Below are 17,181 nucleotides of genomic sequence, written 5' to 3'. Positions count from 1 at the left end.
TTAGACACAGACGTTCTACACATGGTATAAACTCGTCCTTCTTGCGATCTCTTACGGTCCGGAGTACATACTTTTCCAGAAACAGAGCATAGAACTAGACCAAAATAAGTAGAGGCAAAACTAGTGAGCGACACTCCACATAGGCCCTCCACCACTGCTTGTCTTCACCCTACAGTTGGAAGGTCACAAATTCAACCCTGTGCAGGTGAACTATCCCCAACTTGTGCAACCTTTCATAACAGTCAGGGATGAACTTATACGCATCCTCACTCTCAGAATCGTGGAAGACTGGAGGCTTAAGCTTAAGAAACTTGATCAGCATATCATGCTCAGTGCCAGACATCACTAGCCTCATAAGTGGACGGAAGAAGGCATCAGTGCCTAACACTCCCTCTGTCTGAGGAGTTGCAGCAGCAAATGGATGAGCAACGGGAGCTGGTGCTGCAGGCATTATGGGGATAACTCCAGTACCATCCAATCTACTCAATAAATCCATTATCTGCTAAGCCAATATAAGGTCCAGAGGGGGAAGACCAACAACCACAGCTTGGGTGTCCTCCACCTGTTCCGTAGCTACTTCTTCCTCAACCTCTACATTCCCATCTACCTCTTCCTGGGTGTGGGATAGGCTTCTTCTCTCGGCATCTCCTCAATTGGAGATTCACCCCTGGCAGGCGCCGCTCTTCCCCGGCCTCTACCGCATCCTCTTCTCCTGCCCCACCTCGGCCACGTCTTGTTGCAACTAGCTCCTCTTCTGGCTCAACGAGGACTACGGGCCAAGCATCATTGTAGCGTGTGTTAACCATATGTGGACAAGAGAGTGAAAGAAGTTAGATACTTGAGTCACTAGATACCAATATGAATCAAGTTATAGCACGAAGGAAAGAAGATAGGAAATTTTTCCTAAAGTCATGTAGCCTCTCGAAGAAAAAGAATATGACATCTCTGTACCGTTCCACAAAACTCTACTAGACTCATTTTGGTACAACGAGATCAACGAACCTAGGGCTCTGATACTAACTTTGTCACAACCCTGACCCACCGTGATTGACAACCACACTAACCCTCTAGTGGGAGAACCGATACTACACCTAAAACTCAACATATTTAAAGAGACAAGGCATTTAAAGTTGCTGAAGTAGGTTTAATTAACGAAATAAAGACTAAGTTTTCATAAACTCAGAAATCTAGTCAATCAACCCAAAACATGCGGAAATTTAACAACTAGGACCTGAAAGTCATTTTACCAAAACTTCTAGCAAACAACAAGTCTAAAGGAAAGGAGATGCAACCCGAAAGTCATAAAAATACCAAGATAGAGATGAGCTCTTGGTAGCCTGAAAAAACTGAATCACCCTTGAACTCTGGCAAACTAACGATCTTCTATGCGAGGTATCCAGAACTCAAGTTTATAATCACATTTTCGCTGCAGGTGCTATGCGCGTTTGCATCCTCGTGCTGTGAACTGCAGGAAGAAGAAATGCGGTCACAACAACCATGTAACTCACAACTTCTTGAGAATTTTCTGCAAGATTTTGTATCATGTATAACTTGACTCCATACACAACTGTTTCTTTTGTAACTTGCTTTGCAGTTGAGGCCAAAGAAGAAGATTAAGTAGACAGTCAGCTGCATTTCCTGTCGAGATGTTATGGCAATTGCATGATTTTCTAGCTCTTTTGCTTAGCTCATATATTGGTGGATCTATTGTTGTCTTTTTAACTGTGGCACATTTGTTTCAACTCCAGTTCCATTTACAAAAATTTAGTGCTCGTTTTGAGCTTGTTATGATTATTGGCAGTTGGTTTTTTGGTGGTCATGTTTTCTGTTCTTACCAGCAGTAGACATATCTAGACTAGCTGAGGAGTATGTGTGTTGTGGTCCTACTCTCTTAACCTTGAGACAAGCATCTAAAATTTTACTTCCATGAACAGGATATACATTACACACTGTGCACAAAGCTACCTTGCATATATTTGAGAGAAAGCTATTCTGAATAGCAAATGATCCAAATGTGTACATTGGTGTCCTTCAGCTCGAATATTAACTTCTTCAAGTATATCTTCCTTAAACATATCCATTATGTGAAGAAGTCATCACTTTGTCTGAAATACGTTTTGGATCATCTTCTGTGGAGAATCAAGAGCCGTGGATTCTAATTGGAGCAATTCATCAGAACTGAGTTGCCAACCAAGGGCTCCTAGGTTCTCTTCAGTTTGTTTTACAGACTTGACTCCAGGGATAGGAATTGTACCCTTGCATATACACCAGTTGATAGCTACCTGCATCGTGACTTTATGTTAGTTGCCCGCAAAGGGGATAACTACCAACATGCAATGAAAATGTCAGAGTAGTGGGGAGTAAATTTTAGTGAAGAGAAACTAGTTGAGAAAGATCCTACAAGATTCTATTGCAAATCCAATACAATACAGAGATATGCTCCACTTTGCAAAGGTCAACATTAGAAATTACTGAAGGTCTATTACTAGGAGAAGCAACTAACCCAAGCTAAAGGAAGTTCTAACGATGGAGTCTTAAATATCAAGGAACAATGCTCATGTACAGTCAATACAAGGCAAACATAGGTGATGGAAAGTTATTGCAGTGGAGTTAACTCCAGAAAGCATTGAGAAGTGCATCTGATATCGCAAATCAAACTAATTTAAGCATCAGTATAACCTAGCACAACACCCTGTCATTTATGAAAACTCTGGCGGTGACTAGAAGGAAGGCCATTTTACCATATGAAATGAATTATTGTTGTATACCAAGTATGTAGCCTTGTAGTGTATTCACTTTTATAGGCTGTTTGGTTTATGAACTAGTTATAACTTACAATGGATAATAGTTCAGGCATTGCTATGCAATGAGTAATAATACGAGGTTCGTTATGCAGGGGTGGCAGTATCAAAATCAATAGTTAACTTCACGTGTACTTTTTACGTATTAGATGTTCTTATCCAGGTGTTGGTAACTTGCATTCTTGTTTCACGTTCTCTTGTTAAATATTGATAATCAAATGTTATATTAGTTTTATGTAGATTTTATGCTGAGATTATTTTATCTTATACTCTCAAGCAGATCTAACATCAAGCTTAAAATCTAAGAAATAGAAGCTACATAAATGTAACAAATAACACCACTGCAGTGTTTTGAGTTATTGCAAACACCAAACTATATGAAAAGCCTATTAGATGAGAATACTGAACCAGCAGTGGCTGCTTGTTGGTATGAAAAGAGCCAAATAGAATTTTTGTAACACAGATGGAAAGAGCATTACACTAAAATTTCAAAAAGCGTTTACCTGTGGTATTGTTTTCCGACGTCGTTGAGCTATTTCTCCCAGTGAGGTAAGTAGAGGCTCCAATCCAGGCAGAATTTGTCTAAAGAGTAGTCCCCTACAAGTGATGTTTTACATTGAGACAAGTATCAAATAATAGCTTGAGCTGTACTTGGTCATTTACTAGTTAAATTCAAACGTGGGAAGAAATTGAGAGGGTGTACCTTGGCCCAGGTGGAAGATTAGAGGGCGTATATTTCCCGGTGAGCATACCAAGACCCAGAGGACTGTATGCTATGACCCGTATGCCTAGAGAATCACATATATTTTTTATCTCCATCTGATCACTACCCATACTCAGCAATGAAAATTGTATCTGATGTTGGAAAGGTCACTGGCTTAAAATTGCAGAACCAAAGCAAGCAACGATACGAAACAATTGAAGTACAAACTGGTCATATGGTATTTGATGACCACTAACAATGCTTGAACATTAGAGATGATCGACTCTCTCTCTCTCTCTTTTCTTTTTTTGGGATAACAGAGTTATCAAGCCTATCTAGCATGATCTCGACGAATCTACTGGATACCTGCTACGTCCTACTAGCACAGGTACTAAGTCGGTTCTATTAGAGCTGACTGTCTTCATTTTCTTAAGAGAAGTCATACATTGTTGGCTTTTACCCATTTTAAACAACAGAGCATTCCACACTGTATGTAATCTAACTTGAGCATTGTAAATGTAAGAAAATTGTATTTGCTTCTAAGAGAAAGGTAACTGCGTACGACAAAGTAAAGTAAGAAGAAGACTCAGCACCTGGACTGAACGCAAAGGAACTCCTCGGTCATCAAGATATTTGTGTATTTTCAGCAGCTGCTTTGGTCCGTAGTTGCTCACTCCTACTGCACGAACTAAACCCTGCACGAGAGAAACATAATAAATTGATTCTATGCAACAATATGAAACGAGCAAGTATTTTTATCTATAGGTGATAATGAAGACCAGATTTAGCAGAGAAAGTAGATTCAGAATTTCTTTAAAGAGCGACAGAATAACACCAAAAATATTATTAACCTTCTCATACATGGCAACTAAACCATCCCAAAGAGCTCGTTCCTGCAGAGGTGCATAATTTGCAGTTGACCAGTGCAATTGTCCAATTCCAATTTGCCCAATTTGCATCCTTTCCAGAGAAGACCTGTCACAAAGTTCTATATAATAAAATCATCTTATTGCTTCATAAGGAACAACCAAATTATGAGCCTAATGTCTTTCTTAAAAGTTTGTCGTACTAGATAACACAGTAGATAGAGTAATTTAGTGCACTTCTAACAAACACGTAACTTGAATCAAATGAAAATTCTAACATATGTATTTCCCCCCATAAAACTGGAGTTATAATATTCAAAGAAAAGAAATGAGGATGAGCAATACTTGCAAGCATTCACAAATTGTCCAGGTGTTAGGCGCCATGGGTATGCTGCAAATTTTGTTGCAATCACAATGTCATTCTTCACTTGCTTGTCTCCTGAAAACATGATAAATCAAAAACGTAGAAAACAAAAGAAAATTTTGGTTACCTTAACAAACTTACTGAGCACCAAATGCTCAGACAGAAATTCATCCAAGAAAGGAAGGTATTATGTAACTCAAAGTTTAAAGAATATTACAGATTTATATAATTTCTGAGTCACTGAGAGTAGCAAACAATTCTTCTAAACAACATACAAAAAAACATGAAAAATTGGGAATCTAAACTTAAGTTCAATGCTGCTCTATTTTTTCCATTAATGTGTAGCAATTAAGATGAAACATAAGTGTCCTGTGACTGGCTCACCCGAATCACCAATGTAATTCTACTCCTAGTTCCTAAAGAGAATGACGTAAAAGTATTAGAGGAGGCCTAGACACCAAAAACAACAACATACCAATGTAATCCCACAAGTGTAGCATGGGGAGGATAGTATATACCCGACATTAGACAGTTATAAAAAGAAAATGTATATGATAAGCTATTCAAAACTACCTAATGAATTAGCCCGTGAAATGTTCAAAATCAAGAATTGGTTCTTTTCCCTGATGACATAGTTCCTACTTTTAATGAGAAACAAGAACAAAGCAATGTCACCTGGAAACTCACGAATGAATTTTCCAAGAAGTTTCTCACTTTGTCCATTTAACCTTCCAGTCCCATAAGAATCAGCCGTATCATATAGGTTAATGCCATTCTCCACAGCAAGATTGAAAGTCCTCTGAAGTTCAGAGTCCATAGAATCTTGATAACCCCAGAGAAGCTGATTGCCCCATGCCCAAGTACCAAACCCCATTGGAGATACTGTCAAAGGTCCCATCTTTACCTGTAAATTCAACACAATTAACCTTTATTTTCTGGAAATTCGTGTAGCCTAGCAAAAGGAGATGAAGTACATTCAAGAAAGTACCTTTTGCCATGGCCAGAAACGGGGAATTTTGAGGGATTTGAAAACAGAGGAAGATGGAACAGGATCAGTTGTTGAATTGCTGAATCTTATGTAAGCAATGGAATTTGAAGCTGAGAGACAGACAGCCATTGCTTCCAGTGGGAAAGGGCAAGTTTTGGATAAAACGGATATTTTCAGCTGGAAAAAACTCCAAGAAGAAAGAAAGAAGATAGACCGACGGATTTTCACCTGAAAAGAGCACCCAAAAAAGGGAAAAAGATTAAAAATTAAAACTGACGGCTGTGGGATTTGAACCCACGCCCTTTCGGACCAGAGCCTAAATCTGGCGCCTTAGACCACTCGGCCAAACCGTCGTACAATAACCTAATTTTGTGGATCTTTTAGAAATTTACCATCAAGTGTTATATTATTTGATTATTCGTATTTATGTTAAATTATATTGTTGTTTTATATATGGGAAAATACAATTTTATAAACATCCTAATTGTTATTCCCTCTGGTCCATATTAAGTGGATTGTTGAGATTTTTTTCATAATTTAAAATAAGTGAATTATTCAAAGTTCAAAAAAATTATTGAGCCTATTTTTTCATAATTATTCTTCATTTAATGAGAACCACTTTACATTTTTCAGTAGAATAGTTTGGAAATAATAAAAAAGATAATAGTAGAAAGTAATTTTTAATTAATATACTTAAATATTTTTTTAAGGAGTGTACCAAATCCAACAATTCACTTAATATAAATTAGAGGGAGTATATATTTCTTATATATAGGGATCAAAATATTACATTTTAATTAATTGAAGGTTCAATTTTTTTAAGACAACATCATTAGACATTAGGAACAAAACTAGCTAGAATTTATAGGTTTCTTGATGTTGGATCTTTCTCGAGTGAATTTACTCAATTGTCTTCTCATTAGATTAAAGTTAACTAATGGATGGATAAAAAAGGAAATTAAATAAAAACACGCCTTCAAATATGCTAGAGGTACCTACATGTATCTCTACTCCAGTGGTGTTACTCTTAATCTGGTGAATTAGAAGTTGTCTTAAACTTGATAAGTATCTCTAATTTCATTCACATAACTTAGTAGGCGTTTTGATATGCGATATCATCTCGTGATTTGAAATTATGAGATGAAATCAGTATTTGGACATGTAATTTCATCACATAATTTCAAATCATGCCAAATTCTCCAAAAAACTTGATTTTACATTTTTCAAGTATAAAAATTGACCACAAGTTTAAAAAGAAACCCATCATTTTATATCTATATAATTTTTTGTGAGAATATCAAAGGAATCATGAAATCTTCACGGAATATGAATATGATGATATAATTACTAATGATATTGACCATGTTCAATTTTATTAAAGAGTAATACACTATAATTCATGATTAATTTTATCTTTTTATTGAACAAAAATTTGATCAATAAATATTGTATTTTTTTAGAAAAATAAGTTTGTGATAGTGTATTAACTTTTGTTATGAACTTTGCTTATTTGGTAAGATTGTATAAAGAATTGTGACAATTTTGATAGTTTTCACAACTTATGATTTTTTTATGTTTATGAGCAAAAAAATATAACGTAAAATTTTAAATTACATGTTCAAACAAAACTTCAACTTCATCTCATATTATTTCATATCACATACCCAAACGAACTCTTAGGGCCCGTTTGGCAATGCGATATGAAATCATGATATGAAATTATGAGATGAAGTTGAAGTTTTGTTTGAACATGTGATTTGGACTTTTTATGTTGTATGTTTTCTCATTAACATAAAAATCTCATAAGTTGTATAACTATTAAAATTGTCCAATTCTTTATTTAATCTTACCATATAAACAAAAATTTATCAAATCGCATAATATGCTATCAGAAAACTATTCTTAAAAAAATATAATATTTATTGATCAAATCTTAATTAATTCAACAAAAAATCGAATTAAACATAAGTTGTATTGTACTAGTCTTTAATATATTCTTCCTACATTGTACGGACAATCTCCTCACGTTGAACTTGCATTTCTCGATCATATGACATAGAAGACGAACCAACGTTGCTACTTTGAGCCATTTGTTGGTCAATATCATCAGTAATTATATCTTCATGTTCATAGACCGTAAATGTTTCATCATTCCTTTAGTATTCTCCCCAAGAAATTATGTAACACTACACAAGCTATGACAATTTTCACTTGTGTGTCAATATCATAATGGATCATGCCTCTAAATCTATTTTTTCAAGCTCCAAAAATTCAGTCAATCACATTGCACAGAGATGAATGCCTATAGTAAAACAATTTTTTGACGTTCTGAGGCTTTCTTTCCCTTCCTCTGTAATCTTGCAAATGACAGTGTACTCCTTTGTATGGAACTAAAAATTCTTTCGTGTTTCAAAAATCAGCATCAATACCATAATATTTATCTACCAACAAATAAGATAGTATTGTGTAAATAAATAATACTTATTATAAGCGATGAGTTTTCTAAATGATTGAAATTAGTAAGGATGTAATTTAAAGTTATCATGTTGTGTAAATGAAAATTGTGACGTTGGCTCAACAAGTGCATTCTCAAATACTTTACTATCATGTGTAGTATCTTCCCAACCAGCAACAACGAAGGGAAATCACATATCAAAATCACAAACACATAAGACATTTTGTGATGTTCTTCCTTTGCTATTATGATATGCTTGTTGCACTGCTTTAAGAACCTCCCATTCTATATATGTTCCATCAATCTCACCAACACAATCCTACCAAATAAAGAATACATCAATATTGTTGTGAGTCTTGTCCACTCAATATAATGATGAAAAATTATTTTTTATTAAACGTTGATTTGAATGAAGTAGCAAAAAATTTGATAAAAGATAATGAATTTGGTGAATTAAATGGTAAAATAGGAATTAATTTTATTTACATATGAAACGAACGGTAAGTAGATATAAATGTAGGTTTATTTTTATAAAATATAAACTTGTGGGTCAATTTTTGTATTTGAAAAATCCCAAATCATGATTTTTGGAGAATTCAGGATTTCGTCTCATGATATGAAATCATGTTATGAAATCGGCGTTAAATCGCATGTCCAAACACTGATTTCATATCGCATGTCCAAACGCCTACTTAGTTTAATTATACCATGTGATGGGCAATTTGGTTATGGTCACACAAGAAGAAAATACAGTCCTTTTTTTTTATTTTTAATAGAAAGAGTCTTGAAACAACGATAATGTTATCTCCGTATGATTTATATACGTAACAGGTTCAAGCAATGAAATCACTATTAGAAACATAAGACTTCTCCCATGGAAATTAATAGGAAATTATTGCTATAAAATATAATTTTTTCATTTATTTTCATCAAACAGTTCACTGAAAAATGCACGGTGACAAATAAATTTTCATTGAAGTTCTAGGAATACCCCAAACATTTTTTCATCTTATTTTTGAGATTGACAATGATCATTCTTTTTTGAATGAACCATCACTGACTCAATTAAAATATTTATGAAAATAACTATCAAACATTTATGAGAAATTTTAATGGAAAAATAAAAAAAATAATAGTAAATCAATCATTGATGGTTGCCTTAGTATATGCAGCCTATATTACACCTTTAGTTCGCAATCGTTCCTAGACCCTACGTTATTGGGGGATGCTTCGTGCAGGCTACCACCTTTTTCCTCTTTCTAAGATTTTTTGTGAACAATAAGAAGGGTTGGGATAAAACAAAATCAAGCATCTTGTTCAAGGATTCACAAGCAAAGCCTCTGTTTTTAATAAAGCTACATTCTGATTCTTGGGCACAATGGAAAAGAAGAAAACAGATAACTGAGATCTATCTATCTATCTATCTATATATTTATATATATTCCTTCCTTCTGTTCTACTAGTTTGATAAAGTTGGTATGTACAATTGTGAGGCTCAAAAGTCCCACAACTTAGAATTGGAGAAACTACCTAAGCCAACACACCAATGTTCTAAGGAATTATTATCTCCTAATTTCTCCAGGTTCCAAAACTCTGCTTCTTCTTTAGGAGTGAAGTATTTATCTGTTCCTTCTGTTGTGTCATCATCCTCTTCATTTACACTCTTGTGACCAAATCTTGAATCGGAGCAACCTGAACAATCTTTCAACTCTAAGTCTGTAAATCCATTTTCTGGACTTGTGTGCAATTCACTCTCTCTTGAATCTTGGCTTCTGCTGCCTTGAGCGTTGTTTTCTAGCTGATCATTTAATGTCTCCAACTGTTTCAAAACAACAAATTTTATTAGTTTCCATAAGTTTTGTGGTGATGCAAAAGAGTAAAACATAGCAGCGTAGCCAAAATTTTCACTAAAGAAATTAAGTATATAAAGAAGTAAACAAACAAACTAGGCAATACGATTCAACATCTACTATAAATATAAAGAGTTATTTTGACCCTTGATATAATGTGTAATTTTTTCGGCGAAAAGGAAAAGATACCTGAATGAGCAGTCTCTCCTTTTCTGTCTTCAAGGATTGAAATTGCATGTTTAAATTGTCAAATTTTGATTGAAGTATCCGATATTCGTGTTCTAATTGCTTCGATTTCCATCTGGCCCTTTTGTTCTGAAACCAAATAGCTACTTGGCGTGGTTGCAACCCGAGATCTCTTGCCAATTTCAGCTTCTCTCTTGGCTCTATCTTTGTCCCTTGTTTAAACATGGACTCAAGTAACTTCACTTGCTCATCACTAAACCTTTTAACATTTTCACACTTGTTCTTTAACGGTTTTTTGAATTTGGGAATCTCAGAATTTTCAACTTCTGGTTCCATTTACTCTGTTGAGTTCCAGGTTCAGAAAGAGAAGCTAAATGTTCTTGTTGTATTGACAAGAAATTATGTTTAAAAATTGGTGAAATAGGTGCTTTCAACTATTATATAGTCATTCATGTAACAAATATCGCTTGTGGTTGCTTTCATTTGATGGGGACTTGTGGTTTGCCAATTGTCTAAGGTGTCGTGTATCTTTTTCCAACTTATTTCTTTTGGACATTTCTGATATCTTTAAATTTATTGATACCTTCCATCTGTGCAGTGCTTTTTAACCTGTTAATTTCTCAGACTCTCACTTCACTAACAACTTATACCTCAAAAAGTCACTTAGCTCTTTAACACAAAAGTCAATCAACTAGATTACATTGGGTACGTAGAAAATATTTTTAGATGTAGCTCCATTGTAACTGTCTAATTAAGATAAGAATTATACCTGTCTAATTAAGATAAAGAATTATACAACTGATTGATTGATTTTGTAGGTGAAATAACAGTAGTTGAGTAATTTCTGTGTTATAAAATAAAGTTAAATGATTTTGATAGCATTTGGCCTTAAGTAGTTTTTGAGAAAAACTTGAAAAATATTTAGGAATTTGTGTTTGTTCATACAATTTGTTGACAAATATTTTTGGCAAAATCTCCAAGTTCCCAAGTTCTAGAAAAAAGTAGAACTTGGGAAGTTCTAAAAATTTAAAAATAACCCCAAAATTTTATATTTTATAAAAACACCAATCATTTATTAATTCTAACTAAATATTTATCTATCAATTTACTCCGTTAATATGATCAACCAATACCATTAATCCCTCTTAAATAAAACTTATCTATAAAATTTAAGAATAATGTGTTTTTAATTCGATTAATGTATTGTATATAATGTTATTTTGTTGTTGTTGATTGTTATCAATTATGTTATAAAGATTTTTTTAAACGGAACATGTTCATTATAAAATAATAATATAAACTTATGAGTATTTTTAATAATTTTTAGAACTTACCGTACAAAACTAATATTTTTGAAATTTCATCAAAACTTGAAAAAACTTGGAGCTAAACGCATAGTGCAATTTCATCAAAATTTCTCCTAAGAATAACATGTCAAAAATATATGGAACCTTTACACTAAACGGGGCTTTTGTAAGATTACTTGGAGATATCAGTTTGATTAAGGTAACCTGTAGGGGTATTGTATGGCAATTCTGAAATTTAAATGTAGAAATCTCTATACACAAAAAAATTGGAAATTTTGATCCTGTTTTAAATGTAAATACAGATGTTTTGGAAGTAAGATGTCCTATACTGTACATAAAGACAGTAAGATAATGGATATATAAGATAGCCTAATAGCTACAAAAACAAAAAGATAGCTTTTTGTTTCTTGTATTATTAATAATCATAAGGAGGAAGAAAGAGCCAATTTTAGGACTTTAGCTTCGACTCAAGATTCCCAATTCTTCTGATTTTAAGCATACCACGTATGCTATTGATTTCTTAAAGTGGTCCTCCTTCACCTTCTTTTTTTAAAAAAAATAATAATAATTATGGCATTGGTAGCTCTCATCAAAATAAGTATCGGATAATTTTATCATTAAACAAATAAAAAGAAATTATTTTTCATTTTTATCTTCACTAAAATTTAAATTTTAAAATTAATCTAATATCACCTACACTAAATGGTGCTGCCCTCGTTTACTTGAATTGTTTGTTTGATCTTTGATGTGGTTATTTGTTGTTATTAGATTTGAAGCGTCTCCTATACTATATACAGGTGTCATATGTTTTATGGTATCTTTTCTTTATTGTATCTTTTTTGTAGCCGTGAATGTTGAAAATTTGTCCTTCTCGACAATGTTGTCAAAATTGTGATAAGCTTGACAACTATTAATTTAGTGAGGAAGAAGCTATGGTTTTGTGGTAGGTGAAGTTGCTATTCGTTACTTGTTAGAAACGTGCTTGATGGATTTCTCTATTAATTTTTGTGGTGTGTGTTAGGTAAGTAAGAAGCATTACAAATTCAAAATTTAAATTTTATATGTTTGAAGTAAAAAATTAAGAGTGTAAGTTTTATATGGAATTCAACTATTTCTTGATAAGGAGAGAACTAGTATTTGTTAGTAGTTTCATGAAATTCTTTGAAATTCAATAGGCAAAAATAAATACAAATAAATAAGATAGAAAAGGACACCTCATAAGTCATGCATGTTTCTTTAGTGGGGACTTCACCTCTCTTTTGACTTTTTGAGTGACTTTTGAATTATTTGTGTATTTGTATATTAATTAACCCATAAAGAGCATAATATAGCTGCTAGTTTCTTACATACCATGTCCTGTGTTTTTTTGAGTCCATCGATGAATATAATGTTAAATGACTTAAATCTATAAGAAATTTCTCGAAAGAGAGGCATTGCGTTAGTATTTTATTCCAAACTTTTGATTTTTTTCATTCGATGTTCAATACTCCTTTTAGAACTTCGATTAATTTGAACTCGCGTTATATAAGGCCAACTAAATAGGAAGCTATATGTGTCAAAATTCAGACTTGATAGCTGGATGTATTTGATGGTGACACGTGAAGATTGAAGACAGTTTAGACATGAGTGGATGATGCAACAAAGGTAGCACCGGCCACAATGTATTTGATATCATTATACATCCTCTCTGAAGATTCGAACCATCTATTTTTGTTAGACTATTTTTGAAGTCACGAGATCCAGACACATTCCAATGACAAGTCAAGAAAAGCTCAAAAGCAGTGGCAGATTCAGAATTTTTAGTTATGGGTGCTCAACTATTTCTAATTTGAAATTGCTACTAAAATTGGATGCTCAATTTACATAATTGTATAAATTACTAGATTTTCTATATAAATAATAGTGTTGGCTTCAAAATGTAATGGGTGTTCAAGCTGCTCAAGAGTGCAATCATTTTTGAATAGTCCAGAATCCTCTCCATCAGTTACACAATAATATGGGTCGTTATGTGGTGAGATTCACTCAAGGCGTTACCTAAGATTTAGGGTCAAATATATATAGCTCTTTTCATTACTCACTAGCCATTATATTGAAGTTCTTATACACACTCCACAACTTTCTCGTGACATAGCCGGACAATTATGCGAAAAATCAGGCTAATAACATCCGTGATTACTTGTATCTTTGTTTGCTGGGTCAATACTTCTATATTGATTTCGTCAATCAACTTTAATCATGTTTGAGAATCAATTTAGCGTTAATTAATAATATTGTTATTTAGTTGTCTCAATTTGTGTATTTGGGGTGTGCAAAAATCGAACCGACCAATAAATCGAAAAAAAGTTATTGGGTTATTATTTTTTTTTGATTGCTTTTATAATAAAAAATTATCGAGTTATCGGTTCAGTATCCGTTTTTAGTATTGGGTTATTGAGTAAACCGATAACCCATTAATACGGTAGTAATTACTACTTTATCCTTCATAAATATTAAATATTAGTAATAATTTAATATAACTAGACACTATATCAGTACGCTACAGTATTCACAGTACTTCTTCTTCGCACTAGGCCGCTTTAGTCTTTACTCAAAACCTAAAGATTAAAGTAAGAACTAAGAATTGCTCAAGATTGTCTTGTTGGACTGCTTGGTTTTAGTTTTAATTAATTTTACTTGTAATTGTAGCTTTTTCAAGTTCGTAAACGTCTGTAATTTGATTAACATAAAAAAATTCTTATTATGTTTTGATTGTATATAACATGTAATTGTAGCCTTCATACTACATCTGCTCTTATTGATATAATTTCTCATTATCTTTCTTGTTTCAGTATATCAAAGCATTTGCAGGCTTGCAGCTGATTTGTTTGTTTCATTGTATAGCGCCAAATTGTTAGAGAAATGAGAAGTCATATATTTATATTATTAGCATTTTCTTATTGGGTAAATTGTTCGTTAACGACCAAAAAATCGATAAATCAAAAATCGATAAAAATTATCTTATTGGTTTGTTATTGATTTAGCGTATTTCAAAATCAAAAATTGATAAACCTAATCGATAATACATAAAATTAAATCGAATCGACCGATACACACTCCTATTCTTGAACCACATTCATAAATACAGTGCTAATCTGAATCACCGATTATGAGGTAAACATAAATACTTTTTATCAAGATTTTTTTTTCATAAAACTCAAATCTAAAATATCTAATTAATAATAACAAAGCGATTCTATTCATTCCACCTGCAATTTTGACGGCGAGATGAGTTTTGTGATAGTAGTTTTTAGCTTGTGGGAGATTTGGAACATACAGGGAGGCTTCACGATTTTGAGTGTTGCAGGAGTATTTTGATCAAAGAGGTTAAGGGTGTTGTGCGTAGGATGCGCTGGGGAAGAGCGACCGGACCTGACGAGATTCCTGGGGAATTTTGGAAGAGCGTGAGCTCAGTAGTTTTGGAGTGGCTGACTATGTTATTTAATATCATCTTTAAGACAGCAACGATGCCCGAAGAATGGAGGTCAAGCTAATGATCCCTCTATACAAAAACAAGGGGGATATCCAGAACTGCAACAACTATAAAGGTATCAAGCTTATAAGCCATACTATGAAAGTGTGGGAAAGAGTGGTGGAGATGAGGGTTAGGAGAGGCATGTCTATTTCAGAGAAGTTTGGATTTATGTCGGGATGCTCAACTACAGAAGCCATCCATCTTATGAGGAGACTGGTGGAGTAGTATAGGGAGAGAAAGAAGGACTTGCATATGGTATTCATCGATCTAGAAAAAGCTTACGATAAAGTTCCACGAGAGATACTATGGAGATATTTGGAGGCTAAAAGTGTACCTGTGGCGTATATTAGGGTGATCAAGGACATGTATGAGAGTGTCAAATCCAGGGTAAGGACAGTAGGAGGGGACTCAGAGCACTTCCCAGTTGTGATCGGGTTGGATCAAGGATATGCCCTTAGTCCATTTTTATTTTGCCTTAGTGATGGATGGATTGACGCGACAAATTCAAGGTGAGGTGCCATGGTGTATGATTTTTGTAGAGGACATAGTCCTGATCGATGAGACTCGTAGCGGAGTTAACGCTAAACTGTAAGATTGGAGACATACCTTGGAGTCTAAAGGGTTTAAGCTGAGTAGGACCAAGACAGAGTACTTAGAGTGCAAGTTTAGTGAGACACCTCAGGAGGTTGGCGCGAAAGTTAAGCTTGGTGACCAGGCCATCCAAAAGAAAAGTAGTTTCAAGTACCTTGGGTCTATCATGCAAGCCAGCAGGGAGATTGACGATGATGTCACACGTCGTATTGGGGCAGGGTGGATGAAATGGAGGCTCGCTTTCGGTGTGCTATGTGACAAGAAGGTGCCACCACAACTTAAGGGCAAGTTCTACAAAGTGGTGGTTAGACCGGCTATGTTATATGGGACGGAGTGTTGGCCAGTTAAGGTCTCTCACATTCAAAAGATGAAAGTAGCCGAGATGAGAATATTGAGATGAATGTGTGGGCATACTAGGAGCGACAGATTTAGAAATGAGGCTATTCGGGATAAGGTAGGAGTGGCCTCGGTGGAAGACAAGATGCGGGAAATACGACTGAGATAGTTTGGGCATGTGAAGAGGAGAGACACAAATGCCACAATGCGGAGATGTGAGAGGTTGGCCATGGATAGTTTCAGAAGAGGTAGGGGTAGGCCGAATAAATATTGGAGAGAGGTGATTAGACAAGACATGGCGCAGTTACATCTTACCGAGGACATGACCTTAGATAGGAGGGTGTGGAGGACCCATATTAGGGTAGAAGGCTAGTACATAGTCTCGTTATTCTTTCGTATTAGTAGGCGTATTAGCGCATTATAATTTCTTGTGCTCTGACTTTTGTTATTATCTTTCTATTACTTTCTGTACTTTTATTACTCTATTTTATCTTTGTCGCTTTCGTTATTTGCGTTATTTGTTTTTTCATAATGTTTTGAACTTCTTAGCCCTATCTGACTCTGTTTATGCTTTTTTTGAGCCGAGGGTCTCTCGGAAATATCCGTCTTACCTTGATAGGAGTAAGATCTGCGTACATCTTACCTTATTTAGACCTCAAATTATGGGATTTCACTGAATTGCTGTTGTAGTAGTTTTTAGCTTGTGGGAATCCATACTCTTGCAAATTTTGCTGGTGCATTGCACCTTATATCAAATACCAACACGCTGAAAATGACAACCAAATTTGTCCTAAACGGCCATGATTAGACTTTCCTTTTCAATTATAGCAAGGTATTGCCTAATTAATAGTTTTCTACTTTCATTTTTCTTGGAGCGACACATGTTAAAACTTTTGTAAAGAATATATATATCTTACATAATCTATTCCTCTTCAAGCTTTTATTGCTCGTACAAAAATAGAGGGATTTCGTGCTTAAGAAAATAGGCATTATTTCGAAATTAAAAAATGAACTTGACTTCCGGAGAAAAAGGCCATATTTTTTAAACTGATTTTTTTTTTAAAAAAAAAAAACGAATTTAGGGATTGACCAAAAGGGACAAAACGCTCAATTTGGAGCGGACAAACAAATTGTTATTAGGATTGACAGCTCCGTCCATTTTTATTTTTTACTGTACTAAAAATAGATATTTAATAATATTTATTTAATTTATAAAATTAAAA

General features: G+C 34.2%; 2 protein-coding genes and 1 non-coding gene across 5 annotated transcripts; all 3 read right to left on the bottom strand.

Moving 5' to 3' along the window:
- Positions 1 to 1,311: 1,311 nt before the first annotated feature.
- LOC129895361 (pyridoxal reductase, chloroplastic-like) lies at positions 1,312 to 5,966 on the bottom strand. Of its 3 annotated transcripts, XR_008767769.1 has the most exons (9): positions 5,723 to 5,965; positions 5,410 to 5,638; positions 4,716 to 4,809; positions 4,356 to 4,479; positions 4,098 to 4,199; positions 3,505 to 3,656; positions 3,305 to 3,398; positions 1,966 to 2,282; positions 1,312 to 1,465 (listed from the first exon to the last, which is right to left on the bottom strand). XR_008767769.1 is itself a non-coding variant. In XM_055971074.1 (8 exons), exons 1-8 carry the CDS (start codon positions 5,849 to 5,851, stop codon positions 2,097 to 2,099), a joined length of 1,098 nt encoding a protein of 365 aa, XP_055827049.1. In that variant the 5' UTR covers positions 5,852 to 5,966; the 3' UTR covers positions 1,898 to 2,096. The 3 variants fall into 3 exon arrangements, 2 of the variants coding, with proteins under 2 accessions (XP_055827049.1, XP_055827048.1); XM_055971074.1 differs by lacking the exon at positions 1,312 to 1,465 and having other exon boundaries at positions 1,898 to 2,282; positions 5,422 to 5,638; positions 5,723 to 5,966; XM_055971073.1 differs by lacking the exon at positions 1,312 to 1,465 and having other exon boundaries at positions 1,898 to 2,282.
- Positions 5,967 to 5,995: 29 nt separating this feature from the next.
- On the bottom strand, positions 5,996 to 6,075 carry TRNAL-UAG (transfer RNA leucine (anticodon UAG)). The gene has a single exon. It is a non-coding gene; the product is annotated as a tRNA-Leu (tRNA).
- Positions 6,076 to 9,465: 3,390 nt separating this feature from the next.
- Positions 9,466 to 10,633, bottom strand: LOC129894974 (homeobox-leucine zipper protein ATHB-7-like). The gene is made up of 2 exons (XM_055970578.1): positions 10,217 to 10,633; positions 9,466 to 9,996 (listed from the first exon to the last, which is right to left on the bottom strand). Exons 1-2 carry the CDS (start codon positions 10,547 to 10,549, stop codon positions 9,673 to 9,675), a joined length of 657 nt encoding a protein of 218 aa, XP_055826553.1. The 5' UTR covers positions 10,550 to 10,633; the 3' UTR covers positions 9,466 to 9,672.
- Positions 10,634 to 17,181: the final 6,548 nt, after the last annotated feature.

The sequence above is a fragment of the Solanum dulcamara genome, chromosome 7, assembly GCF_947179165.1.
Source record: "Solanum dulcamara chromosome 7, daSolDulc1.2, whole genome shotgun sequence".
Classification (NCBI taxonomy): domain Eukaryota; kingdom Viridiplantae; phylum Streptophyta; class Magnoliopsida; order Solanales; family Solanaceae; genus Solanum; species Solanum dulcamara.
This window is presented reverse-complemented; position numbering and strand designations above follow the sequence as displayed.